General features: G+C 55.8%; 1 protein-coding gene across 2 annotated transcripts in view; it reads left to right on the forward strand.

Moving 5' to 3' along the window:
* The window catches only part of ENG (endoglin), a 54813-nt gene that overhangs the window by 23328 nt on the left and 12302 nt on the right, over nt 1-19183 (forward strand). For both annotated transcript variants that reach the window (XM_077836111.1, XM_077836112.1), the window contains exons 3-10: nt 4631-4768; nt 9916-10072; nt 10880-11045; nt 12064-12202; nt 13181-13355; nt 14231-14373; nt 14677-14817; nt 18203-18241. In XM_077836111.1, coding sequence (XP_077692237.1) covers nt 4631-4768; nt 9916-10072; nt 10880-11045; nt 12064-12202; nt 13181-13355; nt 14231-14373; nt 14677-14817; nt 18203-18241 — 1098 coding nt within the window. The remainder of the gene's footprint in view (nt 1-4630; nt 4769-9915; nt 10073-10879; nt 11046-12063; nt 12203-13180; nt 13356-14230; nt 14374-14676; nt 14818-18202; nt 18242-19183) is intronic.

A 19183-nucleotide genomic window follows, 5' to 3' on the forward strand; every position in this document is an offset into this window, starting at 1 on the left:
AGTACTCCTTTTCTTTTTGCAGTCATGAAAGTGATCCAGATTAGGATCCTCAAATGGTTTAAATCAGGATAGCTTACTCTTCAATAGAGTGATGCTGATTTATACGAGCTGAGGCTCTGACCCTCTTAGCCTGTGTGTAGGGTAACACCACTCTTACTGGCCTGTGTGGGTGATGCATTGAAGGGGGATCTTCAGGGGGCTAGGCAGTACAGCAGTGTCATGTAGTATCTGTTTCAGCAGCTGCATTGATCATTGGGATGGTACTTTGGGCCACAGGGATTCAAGTCTGATAGACACATCGACTTTAAGGCCAGAAGGGACCAGCATGATCATCTAGTCTGACCTCCTGCATGTTGCAGACCACAGAACCTCACCCACCCATGAAATGTTTCCCTTCTTGCCATTCCGCTAAGCTGGCTTCTAGGCTATCTAAGGATCTATATCAGGGATTCATCTGGCCCCATCATTGCACTGTCTGAGCATCTTGCCGTCTTTGATGTATTTATCCTCCCAAACCCATGGGCAGCATGGCTGGGTTGTTATCCCCGTTTTGCAGTCGGGGAATGGAGGCACAGGCTAAGTGATTTGCCCAAGCAGGGATTTGAAGCCCTTCTCCAAAGTCTCAGGCTAGCACATAACCACTGGACTCTCCTATTCCAAGAGAGGAGCCTGAACCAACAGCTGGGCTGTGTGCCTCCCACAGTGAAGTAGTTTGACTCTGGAGCCACACTGGGCTCCTCCCCACAGGAGATGCCGTGAATCAGGGACAGCGACAGCTGGGCCTCAGCGCAGTGTTTGGGTGGACGCAGCCAGTGTCTCCTCTCTCTGCTTGGTGGATCCAGCCCAGCTTCCATCGCCTGGCTGCCAAGGCACAGACGAGGGGGGAGGAGATGGTGGGAGACCTGGTTGTGGGGCAGTGTGTTGTATCATGTAAATAAATAGCATGGACTTGCCCCCCCCCACACACAAACTGTTTATGTAAAGAGGAGATGGGGGGAGCCAGCCATTGATGTCACAGTCGTGCCATTCAAGGTAGTTGGCACCAAGCCCCGACTGAGAGGAGGGGGCTGAGGAGAAAGTCTAGGCTCCACATATAGAAGAATTACTGGAAGCTGGTTTCTATAAGCAGATCCCCATGAAAAAGGCAGCACTGGGGTAAAATAAAACCTCCCGCCACTCTGGAGGAGAGAAACAATGGCCCCTGGAAAAAACAGGTGGTAAAAATAGAACCAAGGCCCTCCCCATCACAAGGCCAAGGGGACAGACCGGCTGGGGTCCTGTGGCCACCCACACAGTCATATTTACAGGACACCTCGTGCTGTCACATAGGGGCTGGACTTGTAATAGGATTGAGTTATTCTTACGAGGCTGGTGGTAGACTTTTTGGCAGTTAATTTCCAGTAGCTCCTGATAAGATCATCTGGGCGTGTGTGTGTGCGGGAATAGCGTTGCCAACAGTCCCGTATTGCAAGGGAGGTCCCAATATTGAAATAGAAAATTGCCCTGTCCTATACTAAATCAGTGCAGGGCACCTTGTATCCCGTCTCGCAACATATTACAAATATTCTCATTATGCAAAGCCAGTTTGATTATTCCCTTACCGTCCAATGATACAGAGTTTGTAACATGAGCCAATGTCATAATGCAGAGCCAGTCCCATGATTTACTGAACCAATGTACCTATAGCACAGAGGTTCCCAAACTCTGGCGCACGGCCCCCTGAGGAGGGCACAATAAGGTTATCGGGGAGGGGGGGCCACACTGAAAGGCTGGAATTAGTAGGGGGCTCTGTCCGGTGGGGGAAGTGGACAGGGCTCTGGGCAGGGGCTTGGTTGCTAGGCCCAGACTCCCTGCCTGCCTCGCCCCCCAAGTCTGCAGCAGCCCCCGGCCAGAAGTTACGCTCCTCTGCTGGGGACATGGGCAGAGACTCTGCGAGCAGGGAGGCCACACCCCAGCAGTACTGACCCCTCTGCCAGGCAGAGCCCCTTCCTCGCCCTGGCCCTTCAGTGCATCTCCAAGGCCTGCGGCCCCGTCCACTTGCTCTGCCAGACAGAGCCTGAACAGGGAAAGCTGGGGTCAGCAGGGGGCCCTGTCCAGCGGGGGTCAGTACTCACGGGTGAATCTCTCCACTCCCCGCCTTTCTGTGCTGCCCTGTTCGCTTCCAGAATCGGGTCCAGGCAGCCCAGACTGCCTGACTGCTGCAGGGAGTGGAAGGTTTCCTCTACTGCCATGTGATTAGTACCCCCACCCCTGTGGTGTTGGGCACCCCACCCCGGCCCCGTGGGCACAGGCCACTCCCCGCTAGGGGTGCTAAGAAAACAGTCCCGTACTTTTGAATTACAGTGTTGGCCACCCTATGTGCGAAGCTCTGCCGATATCACAGAGCCCGTAGCCCAACCGCCACCGGCTCCTCCGAGCAGGGTCAGCCTGGGTGACCTCTAGGGAAAAGCCAGGCTCTGGCAGGAAGCGGGATTCAGCAGCGCGTGCAATGCCATGCGGATGGCCCTTGGATGGTGCTGGGAGAAGGCTTAGGTGCTGCTGGAGGGTCTCTCTGTTAATTCGTCCATCCATTACTGTGGTTAACTCCTCGGAGTTTTCCATCCCGTCCTTGGTATTGTGGGGTAACGGTTTAGGGGGCAGTGTTCAAACTTGGTCCCTGCAGTTTGGAACCTGAAGCCAGATTTAGGAGACTAACTCTAGGCACCCCAGATTGGTACAGATTAATGCCCCAAGTTTCAATGTCTGAGGGCCCCCCCCCCCGGACTGTCTTGAAACCAAAAGGCTGGCAGAACTAGCTGGCCCCTGAGCTCTGTGTGTACAGCTGTGTGGGCAGGAGTGCTCTGTGTACCTCAAGGGTGGCCGAAGCATGCCTAGCAGCCTGCAGCACACCTTGCCATTGCCTTAAGTGTTCATGTGGAAATGCAGCCCTGGAGCATGCGGGGCGTCCCCTGAATCTGAGCAGAGGAGAGCTGGGTTCTCTGTGGGCCACCAGGCCCGAGGGCTGGTGGCGGAGGTCGGGGGAGGACTGCAGTCTGCTCTGCTCCATTCCTGCTTGCTGTGGCAAGCTGCTGTGGTGGCTCTTGGTTGGGCAAAGTTTGGAACTTCCTGGGCACTGGGACTGGTTGAAACAAACTTGGGGCACCCCCCCCCCAGCCAAGCCGGGGGAAGGGCTCTCCTGGCTGCGGTGCCCAAGGCTTCCTTTGCCAGGCTGGATGTAGGGGGAGCTGAGGCAATGGCTCGGCAGTGGGAGGGCGTTTGTAGAGCGAGTTAGGGGGTGATGGAGGGAGGTTTCCAGTTAAATTGTGGGGAGGGGCTGCACAGAACCTGAAACAGCTGCAGGAGCCCATGAGACTCCCCGGCAGGCTCCTGTTTTCAGCGGCACGGAGCAGCTTCTGTGCCGCGCACTGCGTGGCCGTAAACAGCACGCCAGCCTCGGCAGGGCCTGTGACAGGGAGCCCCCGGTGGCTGCAGGTGCAGCCGCATTGTCTGAGCTCCACAGGATGCACCAGCTAGGGTGGGGCGGTGGTTTCCCCGGGCCGCTGCACGTGTGTGTGTGCTGTTGACAACAACCAGCGCGTCCACTGAAACTAACCCAAACCATCAGGGAAGCACATTCCAGCCCCGCCTCTCGGAGGAGCAGCAGCGAGATGACCTTTCTCTCGTGGCTCGCCAGTCAAACTCATGCTTTCCCCCCTGCACTGGACAAGGACTTGACTCCTGGCCCTTGGGACTTGAGAATCTGGGTCCTGATCTTCCCTGTGCTGACCCTAACTCAAGTAGGCTCTCCTTCTCCCAGGACATCAACACTCTTCAGTCCACTCCCTGGCTGCCTCTCAGCTACCTTCTAGCTGTGGTGGCCCGAACAGAGAGGTTGTGGAGTTTGGGTAGGTCTTTCCGCCTCGGTCCTGTTCTTAACAAGCCATGCTGGGGTTGCATTATCTTCTCAGTTACTTCTGACATGAACGAGAGCTCCAAGTCCTGATAGGGTTCTCCTGACACTAATACTAGAAGGAGATTGGACTCTTTGCACAACCGGGTGAATGGGGAGTGTGGGGGCATTGCATATAACAGTGTGTCTGCTCTGGGGGCCGAGGGGAAGGGGGGGGCGGGTATAGACCAGGTGTAATTGTCCTCACCAGTCCCCAGCAGGGTCCAGTTCAAGATGGAACATAGAGGCACAGGGACTGGGTCATACACGCATCAGCTGAGCATAGTCAGGGTTTTCTTCTCTCCTCCACCGACCCCAGAGGACAGAGCTGACCCCTTCCCTCCCTGTCCATGTAGCGGCATCTCCCTGCCTGGGTCCAGGGGCAGCTGGCATGGAGTGCCCAACCCACGGGCAGAATGGTACCAAGCGGGTCGCTCACTCTCATGGTGACTTTCAATTTGTTTCTTGCTGTGTTTGGCTTTAGCTTAATCTGCAGCACAAGTAGCCCAGGCTGAAAAGCCTTTGGCTGCCCTGTGTGGCTGGCCCATGTAGATGTGGAAGTGAGGGTTCCTCCTCTCCCCCTCCCTGCCTGCCCAACCTGCTCAGCCGGCCTTCTCTGCACTTCACTGCGGATGGGGCACTGTCCCGAGAGCACCTATCCTCAGTAAGCATGAATGACATTATCCCCATTCTCTCCTGCAGATGGGGCACTTCCAGTTGAGTGTGTCCTCAGCAGGAAGGACCACCCCACCTGAGCGAAAGGTGCTGTTTGTGATCATCTGTGACAAGTCCTGTAGGGTGACAGTTCATTCGGCGGATCTGCACCCGACCTTTGTCTCGGTGAGTATTGTACCTTGAAACACATTAGCAGCATTGAGCGGAACTCCTAAACACACATGACCGTCAGAAAGAACAAAAGATGTGTCCCGGCTCCCATTGGCTTGTTCAGAACTTTCTCAAACTAATTCTTTGGGGTGGATGTTCTCCAGGCTGAGTCTTGCCTCATGGTGAGTGTTTTGAGACCATCTGAGTAAAATCTGATCCAGCCATTGCTGGCTGAGCCGAACATGGAACGTCTGAGCAGAACATCAGAGGAAGGAGTCATCACGGCTTCCACACTCAGCTCACGAGGGCCAGTCAGATTGAGTTCAGACTTTCCCCACAAATACATGTCAGGCTCTGGGCTCAGAGCGCGCCTGGAGAATTTCACTCACCAGGAATTTGCTTGAGAAGGGTCTGAGCAGCTGGAACGCTACCTCATACTAGCAAATGGGACAGCCTTGGGGTAGCACTGTGTATTGCTGGGTGGGAGCCTCCTTCATAGGTCTTGTCCCCAGGTCAGAAGGGAGTCCGAGGAAGGGCAGCCCATGGTGAGGGAGGTGGAGCCCATCACATCTCTGAGGTCTGGCCCTCCGTGATTAAAGAGCAGCATTGTCCACCTTCATTATTGTTTTCAGGTATCACTGCAGCACCCTGAGGCCCCAGCTGAGCTCAGGGCCCCATTGTGCTAGGCACTGTACATATGCAGAGCGAGGGACACTCCTTGCCCTGAAGAACTGGCAGTCTGAATATAGAGGATGAGAGGGAAAGTGACTTGCCCAAGGTTACCCAGCAGCTCAGTGTCACAGCTGGGAATAAGACTCCGATCTCCTTATCCCCAGTCCAGTGTCCTATGCCCTAGAATATGCTGCCGCTCCAGTCCTCCTTGGCTGAAAGGATGGTGGACACAGTACAGGGCCTCCAGGGACAGGGATGTAAATCTATGAAAAATGGGGACCCTTTGGGCTCCCTACAGGGGTGAGAAGGCTGCCCCACTCAAGAAGAGATTATCAGTCCCCCATTTTACATGTAGGGAAATTGTGCACAGAGCAGTTCCGTGATCCTTAGACATGTCAGTGGCAGAGGCAGGAGTGGGGCTGGTTCTGCCAGCTAGCCAGGACAGCAAAATCCTCAGAATCTGTTTGTGTGCATGACTGTGGCCTGGTAGGGCCAGACATTTGGAAGCGTGGCCCAGTGGTTAGTGGGCTAGCCTGGGACTCAGCAGACCTGATGTCAGGTCCTAACTCTGCCATCGACTTCTCGTGTGACCTTGGGCAAGTCACTGAGTCTCTCAATGCCTCAGTTCCCCCTGTGTAAACTGGGGAGAGCAGCCCTGGCCTGCCTCCTAGGGGTGTTGTGAGGCTAAATTAGAGATTGTGAGGCACTCGGGTAAAATGGTGATGAGTGACATATAAGCACCATAGCTAGACAGAGCTGCTTATTGGACAATCTGAAGAGCCAGCTCTGAATAGAACCCAGGAGTTCTGGATCTACTCACTAGACAATACTACCGCACTCCATGGTAAGAGTCAACAGCATAAATGTTGTTGTCACTAACACAGGCTGGTGCCTTGACTCCCTAACCCCCCAATATCTGGCTTTGCTTCCCTTGGGAATTTGGCAGGTTGTGTCCCTGACTAACTCCACACCAACTCTCCTTGCCCAGGGAGAGACGCCAGCTGGGGACAAGAAGTCCCTTATAGGGAGGGACAAGTTATTAAAACAACACAGAAGAGTGCCCTGGATAGGAGGGTGGGGAGGAGCGCATGAAAGAAGGGGAGAAGGAAACGTCTCTGTCTTGTTTCTGTCTTGGTCTCTCGTTCAGGCTTTCTGGCTCCTGTGTCCTGTTGTTTGCCTTTGTCTGTCTGTGTTTTTTCTTGTGAGAATGGGAAGCAAACAGATGGCGGCATCTGGGAGAGCCGCTCAGCTCCTCTGGCTGGGTTGAGCAACGGGCCCCATGGAAGGGGGAGTTCTTGGCCAGTTAGCTGCTGGCCGCTGCCACAGCTGGAAGAAATCCTCCAAATTCCAAACCAAGCCCCCCAGGACCCATTAGTGTTGATAACAAACAGCAGGGGCTGGAGAGGGCGTGTGACCCCCCATCGGAAACGTGCACTGCCTCCCTAGCTGAGAAGCCAAGTCCTGCACCCCTCATCCCCCTTCTCCTCCTCACGCAGAGCAGCTGCAAGGGCTCCAGGAGCCGGTGGGGGTGGGCATGGGGCTGGGGCCGGGGACTGGAAGGAATGCAGAGCTAGGACAGGAGGTGAAGAAAGGACTCGCGAAGGTCAGCACTGGCAGTTAGGCGGGGGGGGGGGTGCGGGTGCCACGGGCAGGGGGGGGCGTGTCCAGGCTGTTTATGAATAGTCATGGCACGGTTTGTACTTGGCACCAGAGGTGGCTTCAGAAGTCAGGGAGGATTTTAGGGTTAATAAAGGCTGACTTGAAAAGGTCCCGATTTTTCCTCCTGTCCAGCAGAGGTGAGGATCTGACCCCAATACACCCCACAGGGGAGGGAAAGAGAGGGCCCTGACCTCCATTTCCCAGTGAGGGGGAGACCAAAGCCCCATGCACCCAGCAAGTGGGAAGGGGGCCCGTGAGCCCCATACAACCAGCAGTGGGCCCTGAACCACTTACCTCTAGCAGCCAACTCCTGAGCCCTGTGCAGCCAGTAGCAGGCCCTGGGCCCCCTTCCTCTAGGACTCAACGCTATATGCCCAGCACTGGGCCACACCGCTTACTAGAAGATCCCTCTTCAACGCTGGTTTAATGTGAAGACACATGCCTAGCTTCCCCAGCCCGCAGTGATCCCCAGTGCAGCACATGCCTCCCCAGCGGCACACAGGCTTCTGCACAGCCAAGGGGGACCCCCCCTTGTGGAAATGTTGGCAACGCAGCATTGGCTCACGGGCCAGGAGGGCGCTTGGGGGAGCCCTGGCCCGGTGCTCGCTGCAGAGGGCATGTGGATGCTTTGCTAAGGCTCCCATCGTCTCCTGGTTTGTGGTTAGTGGGCCCAACCTCCAGGTCAAAGCAGCCCATGCCTCCCTGCTACTCTCTGGGGGGCTTCCCCCATCCTGCTCCTCGGGAAGCCCTGGCTGCCAGGGCCCCCTCATCCCCCCATCCAGCCCCTTTCTGCGGCTGCCTTCCTGTTAGCATTGCCCACTGCGGGGCCCTTGGGCCCCTGCCTCCTCCTGGGAGCCAGGCCAGCACAGCCCCACAGAGTCAGGCAGCCGCGCAGAAGCCGTGGGGTGTGTGAACTTCAAAGGGCTGCATGAGAAATAGCTGATGAGGAAGGGAACACCTGGGTTCATCCTCCCGCCAGCCTAAACCAGAGCTTGGCCTGCTGCTTGGGAGGTCCCTGGCCCTTCTCTCCTCCTGGGTCTCCCCGTAGGGAGCTCCCGGGCGCTATACCGCGTCTCTCTGTCTCCCTCTGGCGTCTGAGACAGGAAGTGCGCTGTCAATAGGTGAGCAAAGCCTGCAAAGAGCCCCCCCCTTGTGAGGGGTCCGTGGGCAGTGGAGAGGAGCAGGGATGGGATGGGATGGGAGGAGCTACCCATCCCTTCTGTACTGTGCTTCTGCATTGGGGCCCCAGCACAGCGCTCTGCCTCTGGGTGCAGGAGAACCTGACAGGGAGCCGGGGAGAGCCTCCGGCTGCAAACGGTTTCAAAACTCCAGCACCTGGGGCAGTCTGGGCCACTCCCAAGGCAAGCTGGGACTCATCCAAAGCATGGGGCTGAGCCCCAGGAATAAGCTTGGCCTGTCAGAGATGAGTTGGCAGCATCCAGGGAGCGGCTGGCTCCCCCAGAAAATGAGAGATCATCGCCACCCTCCCTTTGGAGGGCGGGGGGGGAGCATTAGCTCCCCAGAGTCCCACCCAGCAGCTCCCTGCCTCCCGCAGCGCGCCCCTCCCCCAGACTGCCCCTCCCCCCCAGCTGGCCTGTATCCCCCTGCCTCCCGCAGCGCGCCCCTCCCCCAGACTGCCCCTCCCCCCAGCTGGCCTGTATCCCCCTGCCTCCCGCAGCGCGTCCCTCCCTGCAGCTGGCCTGTATCCCCCTGCCTCCCGCAGCGCGCCCCTCCCCCAGACTGCCCCTCCCCCCAGCTGGCCTGTATCCCCCTGCCTCCCGCAGCGCGTCCCTCCCTGCAGCTGGCCTGTATCCCCCTGCCTCCCGCAGCGCGCCCCTCCCCCAGACTGCCCCTCCCCCCAGCTGGCCTGTATCCCCCTGCCTCCCTCAGCGCACCCCTCCCCCCAGCTGGCCTGTATCCCCCTGCCTCCTGCAGCGCACCCCTCCCTTTGGCTCAGGCCCTGTGCTTGGCCCTGGCTGGCTTTCCCCTCTGGCCCTGGATCTGAGCAGAGGGCCAGTCTGAGCAGCGAGTGACGCACAGAACTTGAAAAAGCTCCCGTTTCCTCTGCCTGTTTGGAGGAAGGTCAGGGATGGGATTTGGCTCCAGTGAGCTTGGCTGGGGCTGGGAGCTTTGTTAGCAAACTACACCTCCTTCCTATTTGTGTCTAATAATAACCCGGGCTGACAATGGCGGAGGCAGGGGCAGGGTGCAAAGGGCTATCAGATCGAACATGGCACCACTCCTGCCAGCGGCCCCTCCACTGATCCCCCCACGCGCTGCCCTGGGGGAAGTGAAGGGCCAGCCCAGCTTCCTGGCTCTCTTCCCTGGCATGTGCTCACCCAGCAAAGGTGACCTAGGGGCTCAGACAGGCTGGATGCCGGCTCCGCTGAATGTTCCTGGAAAATCCCAACGCCATGCCAGCTGATTCAGCCTTCCTGGGGGGCCGCCAGAACCCAAGCGCAGCCAGGCTGCCGATGTGGTACCTGGCTGGGATTCGGTGTCTGAGGAGAGACCCCTCCCGCAGGGCTCTAATCATCCCCGTGAGAGCTGGGCCGGGCCGGGCCGGCTGGGCAGCCGGGGCAGGGCGTTGCCTACATGTGTGCCTGCCCTTTGCCAGAGCGGCCAGGGAAGTTGCGGGGTCTTGGTATCTGGTTGCTTGGTCACCCTTGGGCCCGATTCCCAGAGACGGGAGTGCTCTCGGGTCCCCTGGACCCAATGGGGCGTTTGGGGCTAGCCTGATATTTGGTGGGATGTGGGCCTCTGGTTTCGCCCCAGCAGGGCACCCGTCGGGGCGGTCGTGTCCATTCTATTGCTGGCTTTGTTTTTTTCAGAATAACATGGTCAGTGGCGTCATACGCAACGTGTCAAGCGCCTTCGAGCATATCAGTGATGAGCTGCTTGTGCAACGAGTGAAAGAACACTATGAGGGCATCACGTCCTTCACCAAGCTGGAAAACCCCAACCACATCCACTTCCGAGTGGGCGAAGGTGGGTCCTGGACGTGCTTGGGGCTGGGAGCTGGCATCCACTGTGCGGTGATGTGCTGTCACCCCTTGGAGGCTCCACAGTACCCAGCTGTTGCTCTGGTTCACTCTCACACGATCAAAGCAGGGGCAGGTTTCAGGGCAGCACGTGGCTCCCGACCTCCTTGGCGGGCCGTCGCTGAGGCTGTTAAAAGAAACAAGCCGTTTTTACTGTGAAAAGCCACGCTGGCGAAAGACATTTCCCGACTCAGGCTTAGACTTCCATTGAAGGCTCACTAAGGATATGGCAGGTTTGTTTTTTTGTTAGTGCTGTGGACTTCCTCAGAGCAGTGGCCTGTCCATGCCAGCTGGCATCTCAGCAGCATGCACTCCCTTGCAAGCAGCGGTTCGTGTTGAGTGCTGCTGGTTTGGAGCTAGTCAAGCAGAGGCTGAGTTGATAAGGGAGGAAGGGGATTCTCTGGACAAGACTCCTTGATACCAAATGGTACCGCTGAGAATCTCAGCGCCGTGTGTGTCTAAAACCAGCCGCTCTGACTCTTGTGGAACGCAGGAAGCAATGGGCCACATCGAGCCATGGAGTAAGAGGTTGCACCTCTCACGGGAGTCAGCAGGAGCTGTGTCCATTTCTACCAGGGCTCAGTGTGTTGCAAAGTAGCAGTGAGGGGCATGGGAGCCCACGTCAGACATCCCCGCTCCGTCCCATACACTGGCCTGGAGACCAGGCCCCTGTGAGGTTGGGGCGGGAGGTCACTGCAGCTCAGCAGAGGTCCCCACGCTGGAGAATATGGTTGATTTTTCTTCTCTCCCCCAGATGCTAGCAGTCCAGAGGACTGCATCGTGCAGTCTGGGTTCAGTGCCCGGCGGTACCTACAGACCGAGTTCTTAGTCCAAGAGGTTAAAGGCTGCACCAGCCCCACTGCGAAGAAGGGGAAGGAGGCTCACATCTTGCACGTGCAGCAGGGCCCAGAGGAGACCAGGTAATCGGTGTGCTTCCAACCCCGTCACCTCGCGAAGGGAGGGGTCGGAGCCTTCTCCACCCCGGGCCTCCCCATCAGAATACACCTGAGGCTGGCTGCAGGTTCTTCCCTAGCCGGGGGAGGGAAGGAAAGGGGGCGCCTCTTAAAGAGGCAGCCCCGGCAGTTGGGCCGAGAGCCGCAGTGCAGGGTAGCTAAGCTCACTGCGCTGCCAGGGGGTGTATGCAGTGGGGCTTCACTTAGGAAGGGAGCCCCTCCCCCCAACACACACATGCTGGCTGGGTCCCAGCAATGGGGCCGAGAGTACGTCTCGAGGCTTGGTCTGGGGAGAAGTTGTTTGGAGGGCGGGCGGCAAGGCTTAAGGAAGGATTCGGATCTGTGAGCTCTGGGGACAGAGCTGCAGGTGTCGGGGGTCAGGGGAAGGAAGAGGGCGGATAGGGGTGATTTGGAGGAGGGTTGTGGTTTTCTTTGCCTGTTGGCAAGAGCCCAGTAGTGGTAAGAGTGATGACCAGGCTCCCGCCCTTGCTGTGGGGGTGAGGGGCTGGGGAGAGTGAGGGCTGGGGCAGGGTGCGCTCTGGAAGGGGATGGCACCTTGTGAGGGCCCAGGCCAGGGGGTAGAGCAGTGTGTGGTATCTCCCTCTTTGATGGAGGGGGACAGCTCCCAGTTAAGTGGGGACTTGGCTAGGAAGACTGGGAGGTCAGTGGGGTGGGAGGTCTGTGGGGCTGGGAAAGGTGTGGAGGGTCTTGAAACCCACACACTCTATCCAGTCTCCAGTGATGGCATGTTCCTCTCTGGCTAGGCCCATGTGTGTGTGAGGGACAGAGAGAGAGAGACCACGTGGCGTATTTTGTTGTTGGCAAAAGAGGCCCTGAAGCTGCGGAGAGCTTGTTAGCAGAAGAGGCCTACCGTGGGAGGTCTTTGTCCAGGGGGCCCAGCTGTGGCCGAGAAAGTGGACTAACCACAGTGGGAGGCCATGTTGGTTCATGAGCCCATCAGTTTATTCTGGGGTTTGCATTGTAGCTCTCAGCCCGTGGAGGTGAAGGTGAATGTGGTCTGCCCCGAAGCAAAGCTGCTGCAGGATCTGAAAATACTGCTGATCCTCCAAAGCCAACCCAACGTGACCTGGAACATTGATACGCAACGCACCGTGAGCATCATGGTAAGGCAGGAGGGAAATGCTGACAGGGAGCTCATATTTCTGTAATGCCTTTCAGCTCAAAATGTTCACCTGAAAAGCAGCCACCTCTGGGGTGGAACACAGCAGTTGTTTTATAAAACCCAGCCATGCTGCAGAGCAATCCAGGATGGGCAGTGAAGAGTTCTGTGTCCAACGGAAACAGCAGGAGGAGTTTAGGGAAGCAGACTGTCACTGAGTAAGAATCTGGCCAGGACAACGGGCTTACCAGCCCTACTCTGTGAAAAGCATCCTGGGATGTTGAAAGGCTGCAAGTGGCCAGGACCTCTGGCCGGCACTCAGACGAAAGGTGGTACCTGTCAGCAGCACAGAAGTTAAAGTAAAAAGGAGGCGGGGGGGGAGGGGGAACACAGCTTCCCCTCTTCTCCCTGGGTTGGGCAGGCAGCGCTCCCCTACGGCTCCCCAGCTCTGGCTGGTGCGGTGAGAGCGCCCCCTCCTGTTTTGATCTATTTCAACCATTCGCGCCACCTATTGACTCCCCGCTGCTATTTCTTGCCGGCCGTGCTGGAGTGCTCCACAGCCGTCTCTTGCCAAGGACCAGCCCGGCTCCTGCAGCTTGCCTGGGTCCTGATGGCATCCCGGCACCAGAACAGACTGGCTTGTCCTAGTGACTCTCATCTGGGCAGTGGGGGGAGCTGGGGCCCTGCTTTAGTTTCGCCAAAGGGGCTTCATGACGTCCTGGGGGCCATGCCACTTCACCACGCGCAACACCTGGGCTCCTGCAGGCTTCGTCCTTAGGCTGCAGAGGATGCACTCGGTTGTGCCCTCATTGAACCTGACTGAAAAATGGCTAGCACCCCCGCCAGCTTCCGCCAGGTCTGTGATTGCTCGTGGGTCACAGACAAGCTTGCTAGCCGCCACCACCCCGCTCCAGCACATCAGTTCCTGACTTCTCCATCTCCCGCCCTCCTATTCTCTCTCCTCCCTCTTCTTCTTCCACAGGCGTCTGGGAAATACTGGATCACAATATTCCCCTCCAAGGCATTGGATGAGAATGTCCTCCCTGACAATGAGCAGGGCCTGATTAGCTTGGCCCGCGAGAGAGGATTTGATGACATAGCTTCATATACAGACATCCCGTCTGCTACCCACGTGACCCTTGAGCTGCACAGATGTGGTGAGTCTACACTAGATGCTGCCTGGTGCCCAGTCACTCGACTCAGTTGTCAGCCGGGCTCTAAAGGTAGGTCTACACTGCAGTTAAACGCCCATGGCTGGCCTGTGTCAGCTGACTCAGGCTCTCAGGGCTTGGGCTACAGGGCGGTTTAATGGCGGTGTAGACCTTCGCGCTCAGGCTGGAGCCCAGGCCCTGGGACCTATTGCGGGGTCTATGCCGCCATGAAACAGCCCTGTAGCGCGAGCCCAAGTCAGCTGACATGGGCCAGCCGTGGGTGTTTACATGGCAGTGTAGACATTCCCTAACGGCCCCGCGGGCAAAACTGCCCCGTGGTTCAAGAGGTTGGGAATGGGCTGCCGAGCCTCCCACCCCCGTGGTCACAGGCTCAGCTCCAGCCAGGTCAGTACTCGCTAAGCGCTGTTGTCATCTGCTGGCTGCTTGGTGACCTCAATCCAGATCCCAGCGAGCAAGTGTCTACATCAGAATTCGCACAAATTGTTCCCCTTATTGGCAGCCTCAAGAGAAGTGCCCAGGATTGGCTGGGCCATGGGGACTGAGCCCCCTGCCCTCCAGAGATGGCTCTCTCCAGCTCAGGGCTAAGGCCCAGTGGTGGGGCAGCATATGGGAAGCTGGTCCTGCTTCTGCCTGTGCCCTACTTTCCCTTTCCAGAGCTCAGTCTGGCACCTTTCCCCAGCACTAGATCAGACCCCCTGGGTTCTATCATCACCTGCATTGTGAGGGTTACTCTTGAGTTTGCAAAGATGTCATCCCAGTGAGTTCATCCTTGTAGATACCAATAGCCTCTCTCTGGGCTGCCGAAGGAACTGAGCTGTTCCAGCCCCTGCCCAATGCTGTCCTGATGTTGATTTCTATAGAACCAGAAGTGAAGACTCCACCACCAACAGCTGCACAACACCCTGAGACCGTCAATATTGTTCAAGCATTTTTCAGTCTGTCCCGACCGTGGAAGTGCATGGACGACTCCATTGAGATAGTCATGCTGAAGACGACCTTACAGGTGGGTGACTAAGCTGGAGCGCGCAGGCTTGAGAAATCACATGCTCCGGACAGAACTGTGGGAAGAGAACTGGGACCCGGGAGAAGGGTTCTCGGTGTCTTGCAGAGCTGGGCTCTTGGTTTCTTCCTGTCTCCGACATTTGGACGCTGGGGGTCAGAGGGTTCTGCCTTACTCTGCCCCTATGGACGGGGGAGAGAAGCAACAGAGGGATCAACCACACGTTTTCCCCAAGCAGGGGGCGCCGGGGGGAATCTGGGATTCTGCCTGTAACAGGTGATGGATACATTGGTATCTTTCTCTTAGGGTTTAAATGTCCACGTCACGGATATCACATTGCAAGACCCCCATTGCAGAGCCGAACAAAACAAAACTCACTTTGTGCTGAAAAGGTATTTGGGGGACTGCCACACCGAACTGGAGAGGGGAAGCCAAGCCAAGAATAAGGTCAGTGATAGTCCAACATGGTGCTAACGTCTACGTTCTTATCCCCGTGAACGGCTTGGTGTTACAGTCTGCCCCCACCCGCACCCCCCAGCACACTGATTCCTGGTTTGTTGCTCAGAGATATTGCCTCCCTCCCCCTGCTGCAGAGATTCCTGCTGTACAGAATCGCCAGGGTATTGATCTGCCGTCCTAGCTTGGGCAGAGATTTCAGGTGTATTTCACTGAGACTTTGTCACCTTCAGGCATCAAGGAAACTCCTAGTGTATTTCACAGCATGGGACTGTTAGAACTCATTTCTGCCTCCACTGAATGGGTGTTTGGCCATTGCCATCAGTGGGAGCGGACTCGGGCTCTTAGCCACTGGCCTTCTAGCAAGTATTTCACTTAATTCCAGCCCCCTTTTCTAATGCACTGGTGGCCTGATGTTCAGAGCAGCTGATCACCAATAACTCTAACGTCAGTCACTGTAGCCGTGGGCACTCAGCACTTTTGAATATCAGGCTAAGTCTTAATAATCCTGCGAGGGCCAGCCAGGTAGCAGGATGTAGTCAAGACATCTCGAGCGACATGCTGGTGTTCTGCATGCCAGTTCAGATTTCTCCATTTCAGCATCCATGCTGTTAGACGGTTCATGGGTTTGCACCTTGCCACTTCCCCACCCCAACCCAAGGGTGCTGCTTTTGGCTCCTAGTAATTGTGGAAAAATCAGATTTGGTCAAAACAAGGGACTCGGTGGAAATGTTACCTGCTAAACAGCCCTTGGCTGTCTGCTCTGGCTTTGCTAACGGAAGTGACATTTGGGCAAGTTGCATGAAATAAACAAATTGCCTTCCTGGAATGAAACCTACATGAGCTGTCACTCTTGGCAAGTGATCCCTGCTGATCACCTTTAGACAGCTAAAGACCATGGCTTTTTTATTTATATAGTGACGTATATGCATACGTGTCTCTTGCCCTGGAAAGCTTCCTCCCAAAGGACTCTGCCTGCAAACCACAAACACTCACTCACAGGAGCCGGCTCTCACTTCATTTCTCTATAAGATGTGCTCCGTTTCCTAGCAAAAAGCCATTGTTTTTATCTGCCTGCCAACCCTGCAGTCTGACTGCAACTTGGTAAAGCATTCTGTTGCCGATGCACGAATAGCCTCCAGCTCCCTCTCTCAGAGCTGTATGGGTCTGCAGGGCTGAGAGAGGGGAAAAAAAGCAGTGAAAGTGTATCGTTGTCACTAGAATAAGCAGATATGAGTCTCTCCATGCTGGGAGCAAATTGGCTAAGTAAGAAGGTGCCTTTTTTGCCTAGTTGCTTTTTGCACTAGAACCTTGCTTTAAAGAAATGGGTCCAAATTGTCCTGTTGATTAACAAAAGTGTATAAGGAAGGCCAAGGGGCTGATGTTGTCCTGAGGAAGGTGTGAGGCCCTTAAGAAAAGAAGGCAAATCCTTAATGCCATTTGGAATTGCCATGGAGTATCCATTAGTATCCATGGAGTATCGATTTAGATAATGACATACAGAGTACACTTGTTTGCGGACGATACCAAGCTGGGAGGGGTTGCCAGTGCTTTGGAGGACAGGATTAAAATTCAAATGGATCTGGACAAACTGGAGAAATGGTCTGAAGTAAATAGGATGAAATTCAATAAGGAGAAATACAAAGTACTCCACTTAGAAAGGAACAATCAATTGCACACATACAAAATGGGAAATAACTGCCTAGGAAGGAATACTGGGGAAAGGGATCTGGGGGTCGTAGTGGACCACATGCTAAATATCAGTCAACAATGTGACGCTGTTGCAAAAAAAGCGAACATCATTCTGGGATGTATTAGCAGAAGAGTTGTAAGCAAGACACAAGAGAAGTAAGTCTTCCGCTCTACTCTGCTCTGATTAGGCCTCAAGTGGACTATTGTGTACAGTTCTGGGTGCCACATTTCAGGAAAGATATGGACAAATTGGAGAGACTCCAGAGAAGAGGAACAAAAATGATTAAAGGTCTAGAAAACATGAGCTATGAGGGAAGATTGAAAAAAAATTGGTTTGTTTAGTCTGGAAAAGAGAAGACAGAGAGGAGACATGGTAACAGTTTTCAAAGTACGTAAAAGGTTGTTACAAGGCGGATTGAGAACAACTGTTCTCCTTAACCTCTGAGGACAGGACAAAAAGCAATGGGCTTAAACTGCAGCAAGGGCGGTTTAGGTTGGACATTAGGAAAAAATTCCTAACGGTCAGGGTGGTTAGGCACTGGAATAAATTGCCTAGGGAGGTTGTGGAATCTCCATCACTGGAGATTTTTAAGAGCAGGTTAGACACACATCTGTCAGGGATGGTCTAGACAATACTTAGTCCTGCCATGAGTGCAGGGGACTGGACTAGGTGACCTCTCGAGATCCCTTCCAGTCCTATGATTCCATGGTTAGCATCAATAGCAGGTTCTGGTAATGAAAGGCTATTCGGGGCAGGTACCCAGTACCAATGTCCATTACATCCGTTAAGCCAGTGGTTCTCAACCAGGGATCCAGGGCCCCGCTAGGGGTGGCCGCAAGCAGGTTTCAGGGGGTCCGCCACGCAGGGCCAGAATCGGACTCGCTGGGGCCCAGGGCAGAAAGCCCAAGCCCTGCCGCCTGGGGCTGAAACCGAAGCCTGAGCAATGTAGCTTTGCGGGGGCCCCTGTGGCGTGGGGCCCCGTCAGGTGCCCAGCTTGCTGTCCCCTAGCGCCGGCCCTGGATTTTACATGCAGCAAAGCAGTTGCTGTGGCACAGGGGGGCTGTGGCGTTTTTATTGCATGCGGGAGGGGCGGGGGGGCCTCAGCACAAAAAAGGGTTTTGCGAACCCTTGCGCTAAGCAACTAAAATGGACTCTGTCGCTTCCAGAACTGTCCCTGTGTTTCACGCCACTCCTAGGCAATGCCAGTAAAGGACTGAGCTTCATCTGCGTATCTCCAGCTGCCTGTGGCTCCAGCAGGCAGGGGTGCCCGACCCTAGCCCAGCCGAGAGCCAGTCGCGAGGGCCTGATTCGGTGGGGTGCTGAGAATCCTCAACCCCCCTATTAGCTTTGCTGGAGGTTGAGGCTGCTCAATACCTTGCAATCGCAACACCCGAACTTGCAGACAAGTAGGCCGCAGCTGCCGGTTTTGTCTTTAATACAGAGGTGGCGTGCGGAGACTGCAAGTCCAAGCATGCCAAGTGGCACAGTGAACTCAGTGGCCAGAAACCACACTGTCTTCTGCACTTTTAACCCTTTTCTACCCCCCAAATGATTGGCTCCCACCTCTGAAAGATGCCACGCGCGGCGCTTCGGGAACCAGGTGCCAGAGCACTGTCTGCTGCATCAGTTCTGTGAGCCATTCACCAGCGTCTCACGTTCTTTCCATTCTCTTTGTGTTCCCAGCTGATCCTGACACTGGCTTCATCTCTGGAGAAAGTCGAGGTAAGAGGAGTTTGTTGTTTAATCTCCAAGGCTCCAAGCTGTTTCCGAGAGGACAACTCCTGGACAGCAGGAGTCCCAGGCTGTGATTCGAGAGGATTCTTTCCTTCTCTCTTTCAGTCACGCTTTGCTCCTCCCCACTGCGCCAGAGAAATCCCGGTGATTAGGGAACAGTCTTCCTTCCTCCCGCCCTGGTAGGGGATTGACAACAAAACCCGTCGGAGGGGAAGCGAAAGCGTTTGCCATTTGCTCACGATGCAGCTAGAAGTGACTTTAGGGTGACCAGAAGTCCCGGTTTTATAGGGACAGTCCCGTTTTTTGGGACTTTTTTTTTATATAGGCACCTATTACCCCCCCACCCGCACCCCTTCCCGTTTTTTCACAGTTGCTGTCTGGTCACCCTAAGTGACTGAGACGGCCGAGTTCTCGTGGTGCAGCAGAGAGCATCCCTCCATTCCGGAGGCAGTAGAGATAAGTACAGGATTTCTACCATCCTGGGGACTGACTGGTGTCACAGATCCCAGTGAGTGCCCCCTTCCAGCCACTCGTCAGGACTGCTGCGAGGGGAATCCGAGCCACTGCTGTTCTGGATCCCCAATGCTTCAAGCCCATGGACCCCAAATGGAGTCCTGCCACTGCCCCATTCTCGGGGTCCCTAGGCTCGCTCTCAGACCACAGACCCTCTGTCTGGCAGCCCCCTCTGAGGGCTGGAACCCATTGTCCAGCTGCCTACCCACTCTGGATACGGCCCTGACCCCAGTAATTAAACACACCCCTCTTGCAGAACTTCCCCCTAAAGGTGTGAAGCTTTGGGGGGCCTGCAGTTGTGACACGGTCGACACGCGCACACTCTGCCAGTCTAACATTGGCATGCTGTTTGTATTGAATCATGCAATTCACCGGCGCATACAAAACAATAAAACACCCTAAATGCCATGTCCCTCT

This window comes from Eretmochelys imbricata, chromosome 16 (assembly GCF_965152235.1).
Source record: "Eretmochelys imbricata isolate rEreImb1 chromosome 16, rEreImb1.hap1, whole genome shotgun sequence".
Classification (NCBI taxonomy): domain Eukaryota; kingdom Metazoa; phylum Chordata; order Testudines; family Cheloniidae; genus Eretmochelys; species Eretmochelys imbricata.